Here is a 22,027-nt window from a genome sequence, read left to right as displayed (position 1 = left end):
CAAATTGGCGACATCTGGACCATCCACAGTAAGATAAGAACCCTCGCTTCATACTTTATTTGCAAATAAATTTTTACCTTTTGGCGTAAAGAGCTTTTCTACAAGCAACCTTAGAGCATTTTTGCCCACTTTCCATCCCTATTCGAATGAAACCCATCTTCCGTATGTGCTAATTCCCCGCTATCAATTCTACTGTCCCCTCCTTTTAGACTACTAGCGGAGCAAGCATTCTCCGGCTAACGAGTTTCCAATCGCTTCTATTTAATTCATTTCACTTTATGTAGTATCCGAAAAGCAGTGGAAATCATTTCATGACTGTGTGACATTTTATTTGATGACATTTCATTTGACTGTGTAGCTCTAAAATACTACTATTCAATTATTTAAAAATAACTATATTCAGTAAATGTTATGAGAAAATAGTTATTATTAGAAATAATACTTAAATAATAGGAAGGCTTAAAAAGATCTGTTTTAAGGTTGCAAACCAATCACAAATATACCTATTCAATGTAATTACAACTCAACCCTGTTCTGTACTCTGCAGCTACTTGTAGTTCGTTCGGCAATCGTTATTCGTGGCTGTGTGGTGGATTAAATTATATCCGAATTCATCATTATTACCTCGGTTTAATTATTTTAATTTTTCGAAATGGTTCAAAGGAAAGTAAGTAATTTTTCTTATATTACTTTTATTTTTTATGTTATTTAAATTTAGATAGTATAAAAGTAATCCGAACATATCTTGGAACGTTATAGCGTTGTTGATGTTTAATGAATTATAGCTAACCTTTCTTAGAGGTAATGATCCATTTATCTGTTAAACCCATCAGCACACGCACGAAGGTCTTTTTGGTTCTATCATTTTCCTTTTTGTTTAGACATTCTAAGAATTAAAAATTTACACGTGTTACATATACCTTCCTGGGAGTGCTAGAAGATTAGGACAACAGAGAAATACGTACTAATGTAGCATATTATTTTATAGGATGTGAAGGGTCGGATTGACCTAAACGTTTCAGGTTCTTTTAATGTTAGTACTGTGACTGAAGTATAGATTCGGAGATCTTTTCGCAAGCCTTCCTGTTTTAGACAAAATGATAGCTGAGATTCGTAATATAGTCATAAAATTTTAGAAAGTGATCATGATACAGAATCGTAATAAAGCGCTGATTCTAATTATTCTAGAAAATCTGATCGATTCCTTTTCTGCTCGTGAAAAGAGTAACGAATCTTTACATAAAATGCATTCTTTCATTGTACGAATGAATTGTATCGAAATTTATCTTGAATGAAGAATGATAAAAGTATTTTTAAGTATACATATAAAAAATGAAAATCAAAAGTTATGAATTTTCAAACTTTTATGTTGAAGCTTTTTTTTCCAAAGAATTTCAGACGTGAACTATATGTATGATATAGATTTTCTTTATTCTTCCAGTATTTTTATGCAAGAAAAATAAAACACTATAAACAGATTTTATTAGAATAGAATAGGGAAATAAAGGAAATAAAATCGTTATGGTATTGAAAAAGCACCTGGGACCAGTTTTGGTTTTTCTTATTAAAAATCCATTTTTATCTTAAATATGAACATATTTGCATGGGAAAAACATTCATGCACTCTGAGCATATTTTATTTTTATACACATGTCCAATAAGATAAGGACTAAGTACTTGACAATTTGGGGTCAAAATGACCCCACCTGTGTGCTGATGCTCAAAAAATGGTGCATATTCTGAAAGGTTAAATTATGTTTTCATTTAAATTTTCATGTTAAATGTATCGCAAAATTTCAGTTTTCTGGAATTGCTTTCAATAGTGAAGTTTCTAATGATAAATTGATGTTATTTTTCTTAGTGAATATTTTTATGCATAAAGCTTTAATTGTTTATACTTAATGCATTAAAGAGTATAGATTGATTTTTAAATTTGATTTCACAAGTTGTATTGGCATGAAAAGTGCCTAAATTTGGAAACAATTTATCACTACATGCCTTGATGCAAATGATCCTTTTTTTAGAAACGTAAGCTTATATCTTATAGATAAATTACTGATAATTATTTGCATATGTATAATTAAATTCTAAAATCATTTCTCTGAGTTCCCACTGGAGTTCCTACAAATGCACACTTAACACTGCCAGTCAAGAACTCCCGTATAATTCATCCTCTCCACTTCATTTCCTTTCAGCTGTTAGGCCGGAACAGCTACGTGGAGGTTAAAGGCATGACAAACACCTTAAAAGTGCATAATTTACTCAAGTGCAAAGAAAACTTTTTGAGGAGGGTGCCCACATGCATTTAGATAACACTTATTGGCTTTTCCTCACTCCCTCTTCAGTAATGTATCGATTATTGAAATATTGGAAAGGTTATCCCCAAAGGTATACTTATTATGTTATACTTCTTGCATCTCGAAAAATGCTTGAAGTTCATTGAAATGCGAAGATGGAGAAGAATTTATCACTGATAAATGTACATTTAACCTTTTTATGTGTTCTAGAAAAATAAGCAGATTGGTCTAATCAAAAGGAAATAAGAATGCAAGCAGGATGAATTTGGTACATAGCGAGATATATATTGAACTTCGCTTAACATGAAGTCTGTAGTCCAGAACACAATCGATCATTGTTCTTGTCAATATATTTATGAGCAATCTTTTGAACAATATGTTTATAGTACAGTAAATTCCTTTTACAGAATTTATTGCATTGTAACATGCAATTATATTAGTTGATTGTGTAAGAGATAGTATAATGAAATTTTTAAGCCGTAGATGTTGAGTTGTTATTTCTTTCGTGGTTTTTTAAATGTGCGTTTAATTTTAATGCATTTGGAAAAATTTTTGGATTAATCCTCACAAATTTTAGTGTGTGTGTGTATATATATATATAATATATATAAAACCCTTCTAGATCTGGTATTAAATATTTAAAAAAATTTAAAAACTTTTTGCTTTTTCTCTTTTTGTAACTTGGTTTACTCCTATGGAAATCTTTCTGTATACATGAAAGTTTGTCCTGATTGACAGAACGTGCTGTACATTGAAGTTAGAAACATGAAATTTGGCAGCAAGTTACTTGGCTGTTTGAAGCATACTTAGGAAATAGTTTTGAAAATTTTAAATAAAAAATACAAACAGAATTTTAATGTGCTTCTGCCATAACAAAGTACTTTTTACACTTTAAAAGTTTAAAAAGGTAATTTTCAGGCGATACTAATTTTATTTTGGAGAATTAATTTTAGACACAATTTGTAAAGATGATTATTTTAACAAAATATGCACATTTAAATTGAAAAATTTTTATTAAAAACAATGTATTATAATGCAGAATACATTTTATGCTTAGAAAATATGTAGGTTTATGTATGAATGATGTAAAAAAGTGCTTAATTTTTTATAAGATGCTTAATTTTATCAACAATTTTTTTTACTATGTACAATTTTATTATTAAAGAAGTTTTTGAAGTGAATCTTGTTAATACTGATTTAATTTTAATCTGTTATTTTCATCAGATCAAAGGCAAGAAGGGAAAGAAGAAGATTGCAGCTGCTCCTCTGGCAGCTAAGAAGATTGAAGCCAGAAAAACTGTAAATCCCCTTTTTGAAAAGCGGCCACGCAACTTTGGAATTGGTGAGTAGCTAGTTAGCCTGAGGCGAACGACCTATGATGCAGTAATCATAGTGAAGGGAATGGTTGAATACCACAGTATTATCCTGCATTTAAAGAAATATTTCTCATGATTTTGCTAGTAATTTTTCTAGTGTAAATTAAGGAGAAGCGGGAAAAATACAGGGGTTTAAAAAATTATCTTAAAAAAAAAGGAACATTTAAAAAATTTTATAATAAGCAGGAGGGTTCAGGGAATTTTAAATTGGCTGTTTTTGTTTTATCTAAGAAATACTGATCTCTAAACATTGCAAAAATAAAATATAGCTAATAGTTCCAAAAGCAAAATAACATTCTTGATCCTTAAATGTTTAGATTTCAAAAGATTTGTTTTAACATGTTAATTTAGCAAATACAATATATTGTGAAGCCTTAGAAATACAGAAAAATGTTCAGGTATTAATAAAGGGGTCCAATAAATGCTAATATGTGTTGCAAAGGAAATTGTTGTAAAGGAAGAGAAGGGAAAAAAAAAGCCAGAAAAAATATGCAGAAATTGATGTCAAAATACCATTTTGTATCATGATAGTATAAATGTTTTAATTCAACCAAGTCTTTAATTTCATGTTCTTTAATAGCATCTTAAAGAGCATGAGGTAATCAATATCTTCCTCTTCCTTAATGTATTAATTTTGTCTTGCTGTATTCTAGATAATATTTTTTTCCCTATATATAAACGTTATTTTAATATATTAATCCAAGTAATGTGAAATTATAGCTTCATTTCCTTTTTTCCCCCTCCCATTAAAAGTATTTATTGTTATTCCATTATAGCTAACGTCCTCTTGTAACGCTTAGGGGTATACAGGGAAAACAAGGGGTATTTATTTTCTGATCCTGGTAACTTAAAAATTTTAGGATAATATGAATAACAATTTAGATTGCTATAAATTTGATATTGCAATTCTTCTCTGTGAAATATTTGTGGAACTCTTGAAGTCCACAAATTTTTTTAACCCGGGAGAACGCGCACCTCCCTGGCGAATGTTAGGACGCGCGGGGGTTATAGAATGACCCCATACTGTAATTAACCCCTGAACTGTTAAAAACATTACATTTTTAGTTTGAAAAATACTGATTATGACTTTTAGACACAACAAATACAATACTTAATTCAAATAAAACCTAATCTATATTTTTTTTTGTGATAATACTTGAAATATAAGCTATCCTTTTTACACTTTCAATGAGCAAATAATTTAAGTACTCTCTGTAGAATTATTGGAATTTATAAAATATTAATACAAAATATTAATTTTAATATTATTTAAAATTAGAAAAATATTATGTACATACCAATTTTCAGTTACATTTTGTTTTCTTGAATACAGTTTCTACACACGGAAATTATGTGTTCCTTGCACACAAAATTTATGCACAAATTAGTTTTAGATTAGTAGTTTTTAGGTCCTTATTTCTGGGACAAAACTTACACCTACCCTTTGACACAGTTTTTAGTTTCTTTTTTGGTGGTTCTTCAAAGGCATTGCAACAGTTTTTTTCTGTTTCGTCTCTTAGTTCGTGAGCCAAACTCGAATTATCCATTCGCTTTTTTGAGTAATATCTGATAAGTGACAATGCAAGGTTCTTGATAAAACGCCATCTATTTCGATACACAACTGCTGGATTTTCGTTAGAAAGTAAGACGATTCTTGCGTTTATTGCAGCAACATTCAGGATGGAATAAAAGATAACTAGTGGCCACCTATTTGTCTTGCGAGCGGTGGAATAATTTGCTGCCATCTCATCTTCAACATCCATGGCTCCTTTCGTACAATTATAGAAGGAAATAATTTCCGGTTTCTTCGCATCGCCCGTTTCCTCGTTAATGCTATCATTGTTATGCACAGTTGAAAGTAAAATAACACATTTACCTTTTTTTGGAACATATGAAACTAATGTGGTATCTTGCTGAAATCCGAAGAGAGAGGAATGTGCTTCTCATCTTTTACATATTTTAAATTCAGCGGGTATTTGCCTCTTATTTTTCCGCATTGTTCCTACGATAGTAATTTTTTCTGAAAGTAAATCTTTCGCAAGATCACAACTTGTATACCAATTATCAATGGTAAGATTTCGACCATATTTGAATAGAGGTTTCATAAATCTTTTCACTACATCACTTGAGGAGTTTGAGACTTTATAGGGTCCCTCTGGTTGACTTCCAACGTACACTTCCATATTATTAGTGTAAAATGTCGTTGCATCCACTAAAGCAAATATTTTGATCCCGTATTTTGCAGGTTTCTTTGGCATATATTGACAAAACCCACAACGACCACTAAAAGGTTCTAATTTTTCGTCAATGGTAACATATCCACCCAGCGTATAATATTTCTGACAGTTCCAACACAAATAATTGAAAAAAGTCCCATATAGCAGTGAGTTTGTCAAGTGACTGCCTATGTTTCCTATCATTTATATTATCAAATCTCATGCACCGTAGAAGAAAAAGAAAAAAAAAAAAACGTTTATGAGACATTGTAGTGCAGAAAATATTGACACCCATTCCATCTGTCGACCACAAATCTCGCACATTCAGTCAGGAAGATTTGTGTAATCCACACACATATAATAATCCTAATAAAGCACAGATTTCCATGGGGTCTGTTTTACGTGCATCTCTTTCACGGGAAAAATTAGGTGCACATATCTCTATAAATATATTAGTCCACTCTACAAGTATCTGAATCATGCTGTCGTCGATAAATAATTCCCAACTCTTCACAGGGCTTGTAATGTTCTTTTCAGGTCCTTTAGTTCCGAGTGCAGATATTTTGCCTAAGTTTTGTTTTCTTCCACTGCGTGCCATCTTTTGACGAAAACCATGCAGAGCTATTCTCTTCTTTATTTTCAGAATCTCCGTCTTCTTCCGATTCCGTATTGTGCTCGCTGAAAATTTCATGGTCAGAAAAATTCTCTTCCTGAGGCTCAATTTCTTCATTGTCAAAATCTGAATCGTCATCAGTTTCAATTTCAGTAAGAAGCGTACATAAACGCTCCATTTCTTTTCTATATGGAGTCGGCATTGTGAAAAATAAATAATTTACTTCACCTCGGAAAGGAAAGCTAACAAACTGACCGCTTCAGTCGCAAAAAAACGGTCTGTGGAGCGAACGTAGAGACGCGCAGGGGTCATTCCATTCCCCAATAACTAAAAAAACGTAGATAATGGGACGAAAAATTTCGGGAATGATTTCTAAGTAAAATGAAATCGGAGAGGGGGTTGACAAACTCGGTTACTGATAAGCAAGGAATGAACAGATTGCAAGTTTTCCGGTAATCGGAGTTAGACGAGGGCTTGGGGTCATAGATTGACCCCCGCGCTTCCTCCCGGGTTAACCAAGAACATGAATGCATTTGTTCAAAGGAGTCGTGACGGGTAATCCACCTTAAATTTTTTCAGTACTTTGATTTATACTGTGGTATGCCTTCTTTTTCATACTCTGATGAACTGCTAAGGTCCTAGCTGCTCTAACAAGTAGGTAATTTTTTAATTACTCTAAATGACGTTAGTTGTGTAGTCAATATAATGAAATATTAAATTTGAATATCTTAGTAAAATGTTGTTATTAATTTTTTTTATCAGTAAATTAAGTCTGTTTTGCCTAGCCAATGATGTTAGAAGCTTTTTATTTTAAATTTTTAGGCAATGTTCTTATTACCTCTCCATAGCTATCGATTGCTTTAATCTGATGATATGAATATTTCAGACCATCTCACTTCAGAATTGCGTTATGTGTTCTCTAATTATTAGATTCCATTAAGTCACATATGCAAAGGACAAAGATTGTGAATGCCTGATAGATCGAACAATAGCAAATGCTTGTCTCAACTGGACAAATATTTGCTACTGAACAGTTTCTATGCATTTGTGGTCTTACTGGATGGATTATACTGGCCGAATGTTAACCCTACTTAAGACTTGGTTAACTAACAATCAACAGTACTTTTATTCCATTAGTTATGGATGCATTAATTGAATTATCTGACATATTACTTTCAAAAGATTTTTTCACTCATTAAATATTTATACAATATTAGTTCAGTTAAATGTCAATGAAATCAAGATACTATTTAACTTTTTTATTATGGAAAAAGTTTACAAAAAATATTGAATTTACTGTTGGTTGTATAGAAGAGAGGGGAAAAATATATTACTGTCATTATTTAAAATAATAGTAATAAATAGTTAAAAATTATTAATTGTGCATATTAGGTATTGAATTGAATTAAAATATGTTAAATATATGCATATGTTTAATCCAAAGGAATAACTTGATTAATTTTTTTGGAATTAATATGATATTCACATTACATATTTTATATTATACAGCAAATTTGCTTGCTTTGTATCTTATTTGAAGATCTTTTATTTTTTTCCCAATTTATTAGATGGCATGAAATAGGAATTTGTAGGTTTGCTTTTCTGCAATTATGTTGTCTGTCAAAAGAACCGAGTACAAAAACTTGTGATTAGCTCAGAATTATATAAAAACACAGCTGTAGGAGTGATGTGCTGACATTGATAACTTTGTTGAATATATTTCCTTTAAAACTTGTGGTTAACTATGTTTTCTATTTATGCATTACAATTTTTATTTTGCATAATGGATTCATTCTGAAATTCATTAATTTTCTTTATAAATAAAAATTCTTATTAAAAGGCAAGACTTTAAAATTGCTTTTAAGAAATCCTAATTTTCTATTTTACTACAATTTAGGGAAATAAGAACATTTAAACTTCATTGAAACAATATTTGATGTAATAAATCAAAAGCAAGATTACAAATGCTAAGAATTACAAATGCAATTTGCAAGATTACAAATGCTTACACTCTTGTACAGAGTAATATGAATTGCTCATTTATTTTTTCGAACCAGAATCTTGCCTTTAAAGTAGCAGATTCTGAAACGTAGGAAAATGCCTTATTTACTGGAACTGACAAACTAGCACAATTTTAGCTCTATGCATGTGTTATGACTAATGAAAATTTTTTCTTTGACATTATATTGAATGTTGGGAAAAATGCCAGTAATACCACTTTTTAATCTTCATTTCTTTTTTCTAATTTTTCTTATTCATATCCTTTTAATATAACTTTATTCTAAAAATATTTTAATTTGTTTTTACTATTTAGATTCTTGTAAGTACTTCATGTTTCATTTTCATATATGTATAATTTTATATTTAAACGAGTTAAATAAAATCAAGAAATAATTTTAAAAGCAGTAGTATTGTACGAGGATATAAAAGAAATAAAGAAAATGAGAAATTCGAAATTACATGTTGCAAATTGGAATAAAACCAAAGTATGTAAATTACTAAACCTTACTTTTCGTAATTGGAAGACAATTGCTCCCTCCTCAGCCTACAGTGTAATAAGGTTGAATTTTTAATGGTATCATTTCAGACAGAAGATGGAAGGATGGAATTGCAAAATTAAAATATTTGCTCTTAGAAAATAATTTTTCAAGTTAAATTCTGATTAAATACATTAGTTTCATGTCAGAATTGTTAAATTGGTTGGAATGATATGCTTTGTAGCTTTTGTTGTACTGTTAGTTTGTTTTTGAAAGAGTTCTTATAAGTATGCTATATTTTCTGCTGTGAGAATTAAGATATATTATATTTCAAGGCACTTAAGGAAGATTTGATCTATATTGTGAAATATTGATAACATTCATCCTTGTGATAGTTTGTTGTGGTTTGTGTATTCATTCTAATGGCCTGCTGTGCATTTTTATAAGTAATAGTGCAGACTGTCGCTGGCTATTTGGAGTCTTATTTTAGAATGAAATATTCATAGAGAAGATGTATTGCAAGTAGTTAATTACCGAAATTTCAGATATTATCAATAATTTAAAATTTATGCTTATTTGAAATGAAGGTATTTAAAATAGCATGAAGTATTTTTTTTTTTTAATTGTCAAATGATTTAAAGAAGTGATGAAATAAATTTACTTTAAATCGTGGAATTGTGGATTTTTTAAATCTAAACGTTAAAATTTTATTTTATATATTACTATTTCAATCTGTTTTCTAAAGTAAAGTTTACATTTGGCCAACTGTAACAGGATAGGGATAGAACTGGGAACTTTGGGATAGTAGAAATTTTATTAGTTTTTTATATAATAAGATTACATTATTTTAGGATCTTTATTTAAAATTTAAATTTCATAAGAATAAATAATTTTTCATATTAAATAGTTCATAAAAGGGTTTTAATAATGTATATTATACATATAGTAATTCTGAGTGAAAAGAAAGCCTGGATAATATAATTTGTTGCCTAGCCAGGGAAATGTTGCAAGTTTAGTTTTAGAAATTATTGAGACAAAAACTTGCTATTGTCCCATTTTTCAGCAGATCTTATTTCTGTGCATGTGTGATCTTACTGAAGTCTTTTAATTAGTCCCCCCCCCCCTCCAGAAAATTTCGGTTTGAAACCATACTTAATTTTAGAAACCTTCAATAAGCTGGAACTAAAAATTGTAACTAGTTTAACATATAAGCAAGAACTGTTTCTTTTGAAATAGCATTGTAGAGTATTTCCAATAATAACAGCTAGGATAGATATTGTTTAAGAATAAATTTAGTTTATATAAAATATGTGGAAGGAATTAGAGTATATATTGCCTTATAATGTTTAATCTGTAGATAAGTATTATATTAGATGTAGTGGATGAATTAATTCTAAAAAAATGTTTCTAGATTAAGAAGTTACATTAATCTGTATCTAATTATCTTTTTAACATCTTATAATTTGCTTTTAGTGTTTGAAAATTTAATATTAGTATTTGAACTTCAGGGCAGGATATTCAACCAAAACGCGATTTGAGCAGATTCGTAAAATGGCCTAAATACATTCGTCTACAGAGGCAACGAGCTGTCTTGTACCAACGTTTGAAGGTTCCTCCACCAATTAATCAGTTTACTCAAGCACTTGATAGGCAGACAGGTAAAATTTTGATGATCTTTATGTAATTAACTCTGTTTTGAAGTAAAAACTCTGTTTTGAGAGAAAAAAAATATTTTCAGCAACACAGTTATTCAAGCTTTTTGACAAATACAGACCCGAAAGTGCACAAGCCAAGAAGGAAAGGTTGAGGAAAAGAGCTGAACTAAGAGCTCAGGGTAAAGATGATGTGCCCACTAAACGACCACTTGTGGTTCGACAAGGCGTCAACACCATTACAAGTTTAGTGGAACAGAAAAAAGCCTTGCTTGTTGCTATTGCTAATGATGTAGACCCTATTGAGGTAATTAAATTTGACTTATTGTAATATTTGGTGAAATAAGTTACTCAACTTTGTTAAAAAATATAATTTATGAAGAATGTTTTTGTTGCTTGAAGTTCTTTTTAGTTATTTTACTAACAAGCAATTAAATGAGACAAATTAAAGATATAAATGCATTAATTTTCTTAGAAACTTGGATATGCTCTTTATGATATCTACCTTGTTGTAGGGTTGTCATGTTATCGGGACAACCAGAAAAATACAGGGAATTTATAAATCTTCTAAAAATAGGAAAATGTTTAGGAATTAGGAAAATTTTCTGAACTCAACTTTGTTATTTTTTCCAATTTAAAAAATGCTGATCTGTAAAGACTGCAAGAATAAAAGATTGTAATCATAGCTTCCGAAAATGAAACAATACTATTCACAGTGATGTAATGCTTTTCTCTCTTCCCTTTTCTGTATAGATAATTCTGGTTTTGATTTGCAAGACAATTGATCTTTTCCCATAAGATTCCCGAATTGCAGTTAATAAGCTTAGTCAAGACTTCTGTAACTGCATGAAAGAATTTTGCTTGTGGAATTAGCAGCATTCAGTCGAGTCATATTTAATCAACTATAATTGAATTTATTGAATGGTTGAATTGTTTGAGTAACTGTGAACTTATTTAAAGTAGATTAGATCAATTTTTAAAAATAATGAGCTCCTTAAAATCCATATTTAATACAAATTGAGTGGATAAAAAAAATTTCTGATTTTGCTAAATAAGAATTGATTTAATTTTCCTCAAAATCCATTTATTGCATATTGTTCTCTTTGTAAGAAGATAATATGGGAAAACGGGGACTTGCTAGTTATGCCAAAATAGAAAAACATGCAAGACTGCATGCCAGTTCAAAAGTCATCATTTATGCTGGATGATATTTGAAAAGAATACAGGAAAAAGATACTTCAAATCCGAAAACATCAAATTTAATGTCCAAAAATAAACCAATTTCGAAATTTTTAGATCAAGACCAATAATTTAAAGTTTAAGTTTTATGAGCAGTAAAATTTTTTACATTACATTCATCCTTTAATTCATTCAATAAGTCAGAAATGTTTTTATATAATGTTAACTGAAAGTGAAATAGCTTAAAAATGTATGTTATGCCGTACAGAAATGTTATTTGTTAAAGATTAGGTTCATTAGCTCCATCATGAAATCATGGCTAAAAAAACTGAAAATTGATGTCCAAGTACTTGAATTGACAAAAACAAATTTAAAAAAAATCTTTGTAAATGTTTTTATTAATTAATCATTAATTGTTTTGTATTGTGATAACTTGTTTTATTTCACTTGAGTCCTTAATTTTGTGCGACTTGCAATTAATGACCATGAAAGGTAACAATATATTACCCCTTCCCTTAATATATAAACTTTTTCTTGTTAAATCCTAGATAATAAAGATATTTTTTCTGTATGTTAATATAAACCTTCTTTTAATATGCTTTTTCAAATAATATTAAATTGCTATTTCCTTTCCTTGCTCTTCACGATCTATTAAACTATATTCCATTGTAACTAGCACATGAGTGCTATTAATGTGTGGAATTTTTTGTGGCTTGAATGACAATCCTCATTTATATTAAAATATTCAATTATGCTCTTAGTCTATTGAATAGAAGAGCCTGCATGATACAAAAGGGAAGAAGTCAGTAATTTTAAATAAGATATAAGCAACTAGATTTAAAATATTATATATAAATTACTTTGTTTATAAGAAATTGACGAGTAGAAATATAACAATTTTTTCTATATATAAATATGACCAATTTCATGTTATTTCAAATAATATTGAATTGTTGTGTACTTCTTGCATTTGTCACTAATAAAAATTAGGAAGCATATATTTATTCTATTATAACTAGCTTATTAGTGTTGTATGGCTAATTTTTTTTATATATTTTTTTTTACATAATGGAAAAGGAATATTTATAAATAAACAAGGAATATTTTTCCAAATTTGAGTGACAGTCCTAATGATCTATAATAGATGTAGATATATGCTATAAAAAAAGCCTAGTGAAATAGTTTGGAAAAGGATAGCTAAGGAACTGCTATATACAAACAATCTTGTTTTATACAGAATTTTAATTTTGCAAAGTTTTTAATGAGCCTGTATGTTATATCATTAAACAATAACGAAGCTTTTGAATTGTTCAGAATATTTCCGATACTCTTTATTTACTCCCTTTTTTATTAGATGCTTTGTTTTCTAAATTAGAACTTTCAATTACTTTTAAATTTGATTTTTAAAAATTTTCTACAAAATTTAAAATAAAAAGTTGTGCCTCCTGTTTTGTATTATAATTGAAATTAAAATTTTACTTTCTTTTCAGTTAGTATTGTTCTTGCCTGCTCTCTGCAGAAAGATGGGTGTTCCATATTGCATTGTAAAAAATAAATCCAGGCTTGGACGTGTTGTTGGAAGGAAGACATGCACGTGTCTTGCTTTGAGTGGTGTGAACCCGTAAGTATTTTCATTTGTTTTCTTTTGGAAGTATTAAATAATATTTTCAGAATTTTGCAGTAATATTACAGCATTTTGAAATTGTTTGATAGTGAACTTTTTGCTGTAATTATTAATTTAAGTAAAGTGGAACCTCCCATAAAATAAAATATTGTTCTATTCCACACACACACACATTCAATATTACAATACAATTCATTTTTTATAATGAATGCTTTATTTACTAGAGAATTGTCTAAAGACTGGCTCTCAAAATTAGGTGAAATGAGACAGCATTAACATTAAATTGATTTGTAGTTAATGACTTATATTATGATGCTTCTCAACATAAAATGCATTAAATTCCTGTGCTTTCAGCATCTCTTATTTCATTGGAAGGTTGTCAATCTGTTGAGGTTATTTCCAGTTTTAACTTCCTGGCCATTTCTCTTGGGCAGCATTTTGCAGTGACATAGAATGCAGCTGTACATATTCTTCGATAGGCTTCCTTTGGCAGAGATAAAATCTTATCAATAAAGGCTCCACAGGCTGCTGCTTCACTTCATAGTTATATTCAACAACTTTATCTGGCCAAAATTCCATTTAGATATAAGGGTTTTGTACAGGCATTCCGTGCAGATTGTTGACTAATCTTGCATGTGACATCAGTGTTTCCTCTCTCTTGTGCTTCGAAAGGGTGCTCTTTAAAGCAAGTCACTTTTTAACATTATATTTGGCTTGTTATGCAAGATCTTTAAGCGAGGTTTGACTTTGTACAGGGTTACTAAGCCACCAGGAGAATAGAGAAAACATAAGGATTTTAAAAATCATCTTTAAAATAAGCTAGGTAAAAGCCTGGAAATAATAAAAAATTCATAAACAAGAAAATACAGAATTTTTTTTTAGTTATTTTTTCCCATCAAAGAAAGGCCAATCTCTTAAGATTGCAAGAATAAAAGATCGTAATCATTGTTTCTGAAAATGAAATAATACTATTTGCAGTTGTGTAATGTTGATATATAGTGGAAAACTACAAAAAAAAGCCAATAATTCTGTCTTCCTGAATCCTCGCTCATAACAAGAATTTACTTACTATATGTACTGTGTTGGGATTTGTTAATGTAGTAGCCAAATATAAATTTGATAGCTGGCTTACATTGGAGGGTTTGCTGTATTTGAAATATGACCTGTTTAAAGAAATTAAATTTTATTTATGAGTGTATTTTTAAAAAGTCCTACTCTGGAAGCCATATTGATTACTGTAAATAAAAATTAAAAATTTTTCACATCGTTCGGAAGCCTGTGCCAGCTGTTGGATTGAAGTGTGATTGCCGGAATGTCAGTCCTTGAAGAGGGGAACAATATTACAAATCTGTAATTTTTGCTTCCCATCACGAATAATGTTGTCGTAAGAAAGACCATTTTTTGATTAGCTCTTTGGGTGCTGCATTAATGATCTCGTAGCTTGGCCATTTGGTGACAAAATAGATAATGCTGGAAAAAAACTGAGAATTTTAACTATCCATCCAATAGAACCTGAGATATGCCCAGAACCTTCTCGCTCTGCCTCCCAGGAACTATAAAAGGGCATAAGTCTCAAGTTGCAATGAATTGGAACTGGAGTTAGTCATAAACGAGTAATGAGTCATTGTGAGGATAGCATTATACTCCAGTGGTTAAACCAACCATGCTGGAAAGCAGAATCGCAAATTTGTAATACTATATTGATTACTAGCTTACATTAGAAATTTGCTATGATTAACTTTGAATAACTATTGGAAAGAAATTGAAAAATGCTTTTCCAAGGGCTGTATAATTTTTATCATTTATGGGGATTTTATTTTTTTATAGTGAGGACAGAAATAACTTAAACAAGTTGGTTGAATCAGTGAAGACCAACTTTAATGAAAGAGCTGAAGAGGTAAGTAATAAAACGATTTTTCATTTAAGTTTTAAGAGGGTCCCTCTCTCCTTCAGAATTAAATTCCATTAATCTTTGCTTGAATGTACTTAAATGTATTGAATCAAATTTTGTTATTTGGTGCTGTATCAGCATTTTTACGCATAACTGTAATACATAGTTTTTAAATTTAATTTTGAAACAGTGTTTCAATGGAAAATAAGAATAAATTGTTTTATTTGTATTTTTGAGAAATATGTTTAAATTAAGCATATTCGGAATGAAAGGTCTGTTAAAAGAAGCAGTAATGTCCCCCAATATGTCACAATGGTTAATTGACTATTAAAGTAATATTTGTTAAAATATGCTGATTTGATAAGTTTACAACAAAGTACTGATTTCTGTTATTTTGTTGTCCTGAATACATTTAAAATCGTTCTGTATGATATACTTCAGGGAAATCTAATGTTATTGATTTCTTACTGCTATGAAACTTTTTGTTATTGAATTTCAAGTATGGGAAATCTAATATGCTTGGATGGTTAATTTTTGATTTGGAAATATTAATGCTTAACTAATTTATTTGTTCTAGTTTGTAAACATGCTCATTATTCATTATATTATTTCTCTTGTAGATTCGAAGACACTGGGGTGGTGGCATCTTGGGTGCCAAATCAGCAGCTCGTATCAACAAGATTGAAAAAGCCAGAGCGAAAGAACAAGCCCAGAAAGTGGGTTAAGAGGGCCGTCTGGTGTTAAATTACAAATAATAATAAACGGACTTTCCTCATTTTTGTTTCAGAGTATTATTTCTGTTCTATTTAACCTGTTGAAAACAAACACATAATCATAATACATAGTGTCATGGAAAATGCCTTAATTTAGGAACCATTTTTAAAGCCTTAAATTTGAAACAAATTTACTAAAAGTTTAAAAAATATTTTTTTGTTTCCCTAGACAATTAGTGAAAAGCATACTAGTCATACAATTTAAGTTTTGTGATGCATCTGATGATGAAAATTGTCAAAATAAAGAAATCCAGGGATGTCAACACATGTTGAGATCATTCTTAATAGCCTTCTTTGCACTCTTTCCTCAACAATATGCACCATTTGTAAATTGAGATTCCGGAATTGTTATTCTGAAAGGACAGTATGAATATACCATTAATTTTGTTACAATCCAAATAATATTTGAATTTCTTTTAATTTTTAGTGTATTAAATGATGTAGAATATTTTAATTATGCTAAAGGTATATATAACCTTCATGCATTAATGAAGAATGTATAGATTAACTTCGATCTGCAGAAAATAAGAATAAGGCAAGTTGTATATGCAATACATACTGAACATGGAAGTTCCTCTAAAAACACATGAAATTGTGTAGTATGACTAAACCTACTTTTCAATTTGTTGTTTTGGAACAATCTGGAATGATTTGCTAAAGGGTTTTAACTATTTACAAACCTTAATTAAGTGCATATTTTTGATAATTTTCAAAAGAATTTCATTTTTGTGATAAATATGACCTTAACTTCTCCAGACAGATAAAAGCTAAGAAAATGTTTTAGTTAAGTGTGGTTTTTGAAAATAAATCTGAATCTGTGCTGTTTTGTACCACCTGACTGGATTAATCTGGTTTATTGTTTACCTGATTAGATATGTATTTTATTTTGACAGATACAGATATGTATAATAAAAGCAATCTGTATAAAATCAAACCTATTTTTGAAAATTTGGTCTGCTTTCTAAATCATACCTTCCAACAGCTATGGAATTTTTGTAATTCCTAAGGAAATTAAGCTAAAACTACAAATATAGTGGGAAAAATTACAGTAAATTGTAAAAAAACATTGAAAATACCTTACGATTACCCTCCTACCTCGTGACAAGCGGTTCTATCAATCAAACTATTAACCCCACTTATGTGACTAATTTAATAAACCCAATTAGGTCTTTGAATCCTGTTTCCACTGCCTTTCATGGCACACCATAAGTTTGTCAATCCCTCATTAAAAATTTGTTCACGTATTTTTTTAAGATCAGATAAAGTTAATCCTTCACTGACGCCAACTTATTCTGGACCCCACTTGGTTATTAGTAGAAACGATAAAAATTTCATTTTTGATTTGAATGGAAATTATAGTACTGTATCAATTGATTGAGCAAAACCTGCTTATCTACTGGGAGATGATAATGATCAACCAGAACTTTCTCAACCTATCCTTGAGAAGTCTTCTACTGTTCCATCAAAGCCTACTAAACCGTCCACTATCACTAGATGCTGTATGGTCAGATTTCCCAAGCATCTAGTTACCGACTATATTGTAAAAATGCAACCTGTATTCTATTATTTTATAATCAATTGAATTTTATGTACAATATTCTTGCATATATTTTTACACATTTTGCATATCCTATTATCTATAAGTGTACCTAGGTCGATTTCTCATTGTATGCAGTTCTTTTTCGTACACCACCTTGGCATTGTATCCTAGTTTTTATATATGTTATCGTGAATTTGTCATTGGGAGCATACTCTGTAGCGCCAAAGTATGTGTTTCATCGCTAATCATAAAATGGCCTCGAGTTGCAGCATGTCTCGGTATTCCCACCTCTCAGAGAGTGCGGATTAATACATGTGTATGTTTTCAACTACGTGGCAGCAGAGTCGCACAATGTCAAAACTTGAATGACGACAACAAAAATGCCTTGAAATCACTTCTTTATTTCAAAACTGCTTGGCATCATACAGTTCATCATGCAGAAATACAACTTAACAAACAAAAAAAGTCATATACTCGGAGCAGATAACTCGAGTCTTCATTAACTCATGTCATTCACCAATAAATTTTAACCCCTCAGGGGCTCACCTACTATAGGTGAGTACGGGTGTCCCAATCCCGAGGTACCCAGGGATCTTTACTCCCTTTACGTTTCCACTCCCCTACGCCTTCTGCTTTTTGATGTGTTTTTCCTTCCCTCGACGGCAAGCGAGGGAGCTCCCCATGAGAAGCTGTCGCCGCTCTGTTTGCTTCTTGCTTCTCATGGACAGCCAAAAACCCCACGTGTTTGCCGTGCGTGGCGACCCATTAGACGGGTGGTACATTTTGGTCCCCGGTGTATCAATCGGCTTGTATCCCAGCCATTTGACTGGTCTGCTCAAGGGGATCAAGCGAAGGGGCCACCTTCTGGGGCTCTGCGTTAAGGGTGGTAGACGTTCCTGGAAGTGGCTCTCAGCGTATAGGTTCCGGCCAGCACCATGGTAAGCGCCGAGGCTGGGAATGTCTAGAGCCGGTGGCTGCCATCCCTTGTTGGGCTCCGTGGAGGGCGGTGCCGTCGGAACCCGAATTTTTTTCTGACTCTTATGGGTTTTTTTTTTCTTCCGACACTGAACCGTTTTCTGAAACTGCTCGTTTTGTTATTCTTTCCATTCCTGATGGAAAAATATCTCAATTATCTCCTTTTGCCGTTGAAAAAGCTTTGAAAGGTATTGGCGGTAGTCCAAAATCAGTCAAGAAACTTCGGTCGGGCGACTTATTGATCGAAACAACTTCTGCTCTTCAAACCAAATCCTTTTTGCAAGCAAAATCATTTTTAAATCATCCAGTTTCGGTAACACTTCACCGAACACTTAATTTCTGCCGTGGTGTTATATCTGAAAAGGAACTCTTGAATTCTCCAGAAAGTGAAATTCTTGATGGCCTTGCCAGCCAAGGTGTAATTGCAGTGAAACGCATTTTTATGAAAAAAGGAAATACTCGGGTTGCCACTAATAGTATTATCTTAACTTTTAATACAACGAAATTACCATCCAGCATTAAAGCAGGCTACTTAAACTGTAAAGTACGCCCTTATATACCTAATCCTATCAGGTGCTATAATTGCCAACGTTTCGGTCATTCCAAGACAGCTTGTAGAGGGACACAGACCTGTTCTAGATGTGCAACTGCTGGTCATCAAGCCAATGAGTGCACTGCAGACCCACAATGTGTAAATTGTAAATAAGCACATCAATCCGACTCTCGAGACTGTCCACAATGGAAATTAGAAAAGAAAATCCAAGAACTTACTTTGAAGCAAAAAAGCTGTTGACACCTGAACAAAGACCACTTTCTTATAGCAATGCAGTGAAATCAGTAACTTCCTCAAGTACACTGACTGATGAAAACATTACAAAAATAATTTGCCCCCCGTTATCTAAATTAAAACCGATAGCTAAGAATTTTCCACTCAATAATACTTCTGCATCCATAGAAACTGGGAAATCTAAACCAAACACCAAGCAGAAAGTTGAGACTAAGAAAGCAAACAAAAAATCTGACCAAATAAAACAAACTAAAGAAACAAAAGACAATAAACGAACTAAAATTTTAACAGAGCGTAGAGCCCAAATGAGGTCTTCACCAAAACATTCCTTAACACAGGAAGACTTCTTAAAAGAACAGAAAAAGATTAAAGACAAAGAATCGGACAGTGATCCTCTCTTCAGTGTTCACTTGTCTGACGAAGAAATGTCCTTTAGTGACTCGAACGAATCGGTCTCCTCTAAGAAATTATAAAGCAGTTTTTCTCCTTTCTTCCCCCTCTTTGATGGCAGACTATCTTTCTTGGAATTGTCGTGGGCTAAAAACTAAAATTTCAGACTTAAAAGATCTCATCAATACTTATGCACCAGTTTGTGTCGCTTTACAAGAGACCCATCTGAAACCGGGCGATAACATCCATGTTTCAAACTACACTGCTTATTACAAAAATCATATAAATGATAGAGCTATAGGTGGAGTTTCACTGCTTCTTGCAAGCGGCCACCCGTCCGCTCCGTTGAATTTAAACACAAATTTACAGGCTATTGCTGTTCGAATACATATAAAATCCTTGATAACCATATGTAATTTATATTTACCTCCTAATGAACACATCAGTCAAACCGATTTAAATTGTTTAATTCAACAACTTCCTACTCCGTTTCTTATCATCGGAGATTTTAATGGCCATAGCCTCATTTGGGGAAATTCTGACACCAATGCAAGGGGTTTACAGATTGAAAAGCTTTTACAGGATCACAATCTATGCCTTCTAAATACAGACGAACTAACGTATTTCCACCAGCCTACAAAATCCTTCCATGCAATCGACCTTGCCATTTGTTCTCCATCAATCTTACCGTTTCTTAATCTGACTGTAGACAAGTATCTCCACAACAGTGACCATTTTCCTCTGATTATAACTGATAATAGGCATAACCATCATAATTATTATCAACCATCTAGATATATATTCACAGCAGCTGACTGGAATACATTCTCTGTTCTTTCAAAAATAAGTAAAATTATGGTAAAAAATTATTCTATTGATCAAGCATTGGACTTAATTACCCAAACTATAATCCATGCTGCGAATGCGTCCATCCCGCAGACTAAATGCACTCGGAGGAAGCAAAGTAAACCATGGTGGAACAGTGACTGTCAACAAGCCCGTAAGAAACAGAGGAAAGCATGGAACAACTTTCGAAGATATCCCACAACCGAAAACTTAATTGTATACAAAAGAGCCAAAGCAGAGTCACGACGTATTCAACGATATAGTCGTAGAATGTCGTGGCAAAAATTTGTCTCAACATTAAAAGTTCCTATTTCAAGCCGAGAACTTTGGCAAAAAGTTAAAAAAGCTACAGGCACTCCTTTTTCTAATACTGTGTCAATATTAAATGTTAATAATCAGACTATATCAAATTTAAAAGACATAGCCAATACAATAGCTTCTACTTTAGCAAGTGTATCCTCCAGTGAAAATTATAATCCACAATTTTTAAATTTCAAAAGACTTTCTGAGAACAAAAAATTGAATGTTGAGTCACAATCTGATTTGCCTTACAATAGTAATTTTACATTTCAAGAACTTCAGTTTGCTTTATCAAATGTTCATAAATCTTCTCCTGGCCCAGATAACATCAGCTATGCAATGATCCAGCATTTAACTTACGAATCGCAGAAAAACTTGTTGTATCTCTTTAATCGAATTTGGAAGGAACAATATTTTCCGTCTTCTTGGCAACAGGCAATAATTATTCCTCTCTTAAAGCCCAATAAAGATCCCACGAATCCTTTGAACTATCGCCCAATAGCTTTAACAAACTGTCTGTGCAAATTCTTAGAAAAAATGATTAACCGACGACTTATATACTTTTTGGAAACAAACAAAATTCTTAGTCAGTTCCAAAGTGGCTTTAGAAAGGGAAGATCAACCTTAGACAATATTTTAAGTTTAGAAAACGATATTCGATCTGCTTTTTTACAGAGAAAACACTTGGCGGCCGTCTTTTTTGATATCGAAAAAGCCTACGATCGCACATGGAGATATGGCATCCTGAAAGATCTATACGACTTTAATCTACGAGGAAACCTGCCAATTTTTATTCAAAATTTTTTACGATTGAGACAGTTTAAAGTTAAACTAGGACATGAATTTTCTGATATTTTTACCCAAGAAGAAGGTGTCCCACAGGGCAGTGTTTTAAGTGTCACACTTTTCATTATAAAGATTAATAGCATTTTAAACCAGCTTCCACCATGCGTCAAAGGATACCTTTATGTAGATGACCTATACATTTCTTGTATGGGAAATCATATGTGTTTTATAGAGAGACAACTGCAAACGGCTGTGAACAAAATTAAACAATGGTCAGATCTAAATGGTTTCACTTTCTCAACGGC

The 22,027-nt window shown here is 31.5% G+C and overlaps 1 protein-coding gene across 1 annotated transcript; it reads left to right on the top strand.

Moving 5' to 3' along the window:
• The first annotated feature begins 508 nt into the window (after positions 1 to 508).
• Positions 509 to 16,100, top strand: LOC129981851 (60S ribosomal protein L7a-like). The gene is made up of 7 exons (XM_056092886.1): positions 509 to 667; positions 3,522 to 3,639; positions 10,488 to 10,637; positions 10,718 to 10,938; positions 13,301 to 13,431; positions 15,262 to 15,331; positions 15,946 to 16,100. The coding sequence occupies exons 1-7, from the start codon at positions 653 to 655 to the stop codon at positions 16,048 to 16,050; spliced, it is 810 nt and encodes a 269-aa protein (XP_055948861.1). The 5' UTR covers positions 509 to 652; the 3' UTR covers positions 16,051 to 16,100.
• The last annotated feature ends 5,927 nt before the right edge of the window (positions 16,101 to 22,027 follow it).

This window comes from Argiope bruennichi, chromosome 8, assembly GCF_947563725.1.
Source record: "Argiope bruennichi chromosome 8, qqArgBrue1.1, whole genome shotgun sequence".
Taxonomy (NCBI): domain Eukaryota; kingdom Metazoa; phylum Arthropoda; class Arachnida; order Araneae; family Araneidae; genus Argiope; species Argiope bruennichi.
Note: the sequence above shows the minus strand (reverse complement) of the source record. Positions and strands in the feature narration are given on the sequence as shown.

Coding starts and splice junctions, on each gene's coding strand:
- LOC129981851 (XM_056092886.1), top strand. Junction 3,640..10,487: donor GCCACGCAACTTTGGAATTG/GTGAGTAGCTAG, acceptor TTTGAACTTCAG/GGCAGGATATTCAACCAAAA. Junction 10,638..10,717: donor AGCACTTGATAGGCAGACAG/GTAAAATTTTGA, acceptor AAATATTTTCAG/CAACACAGTTATTCAAGCTT.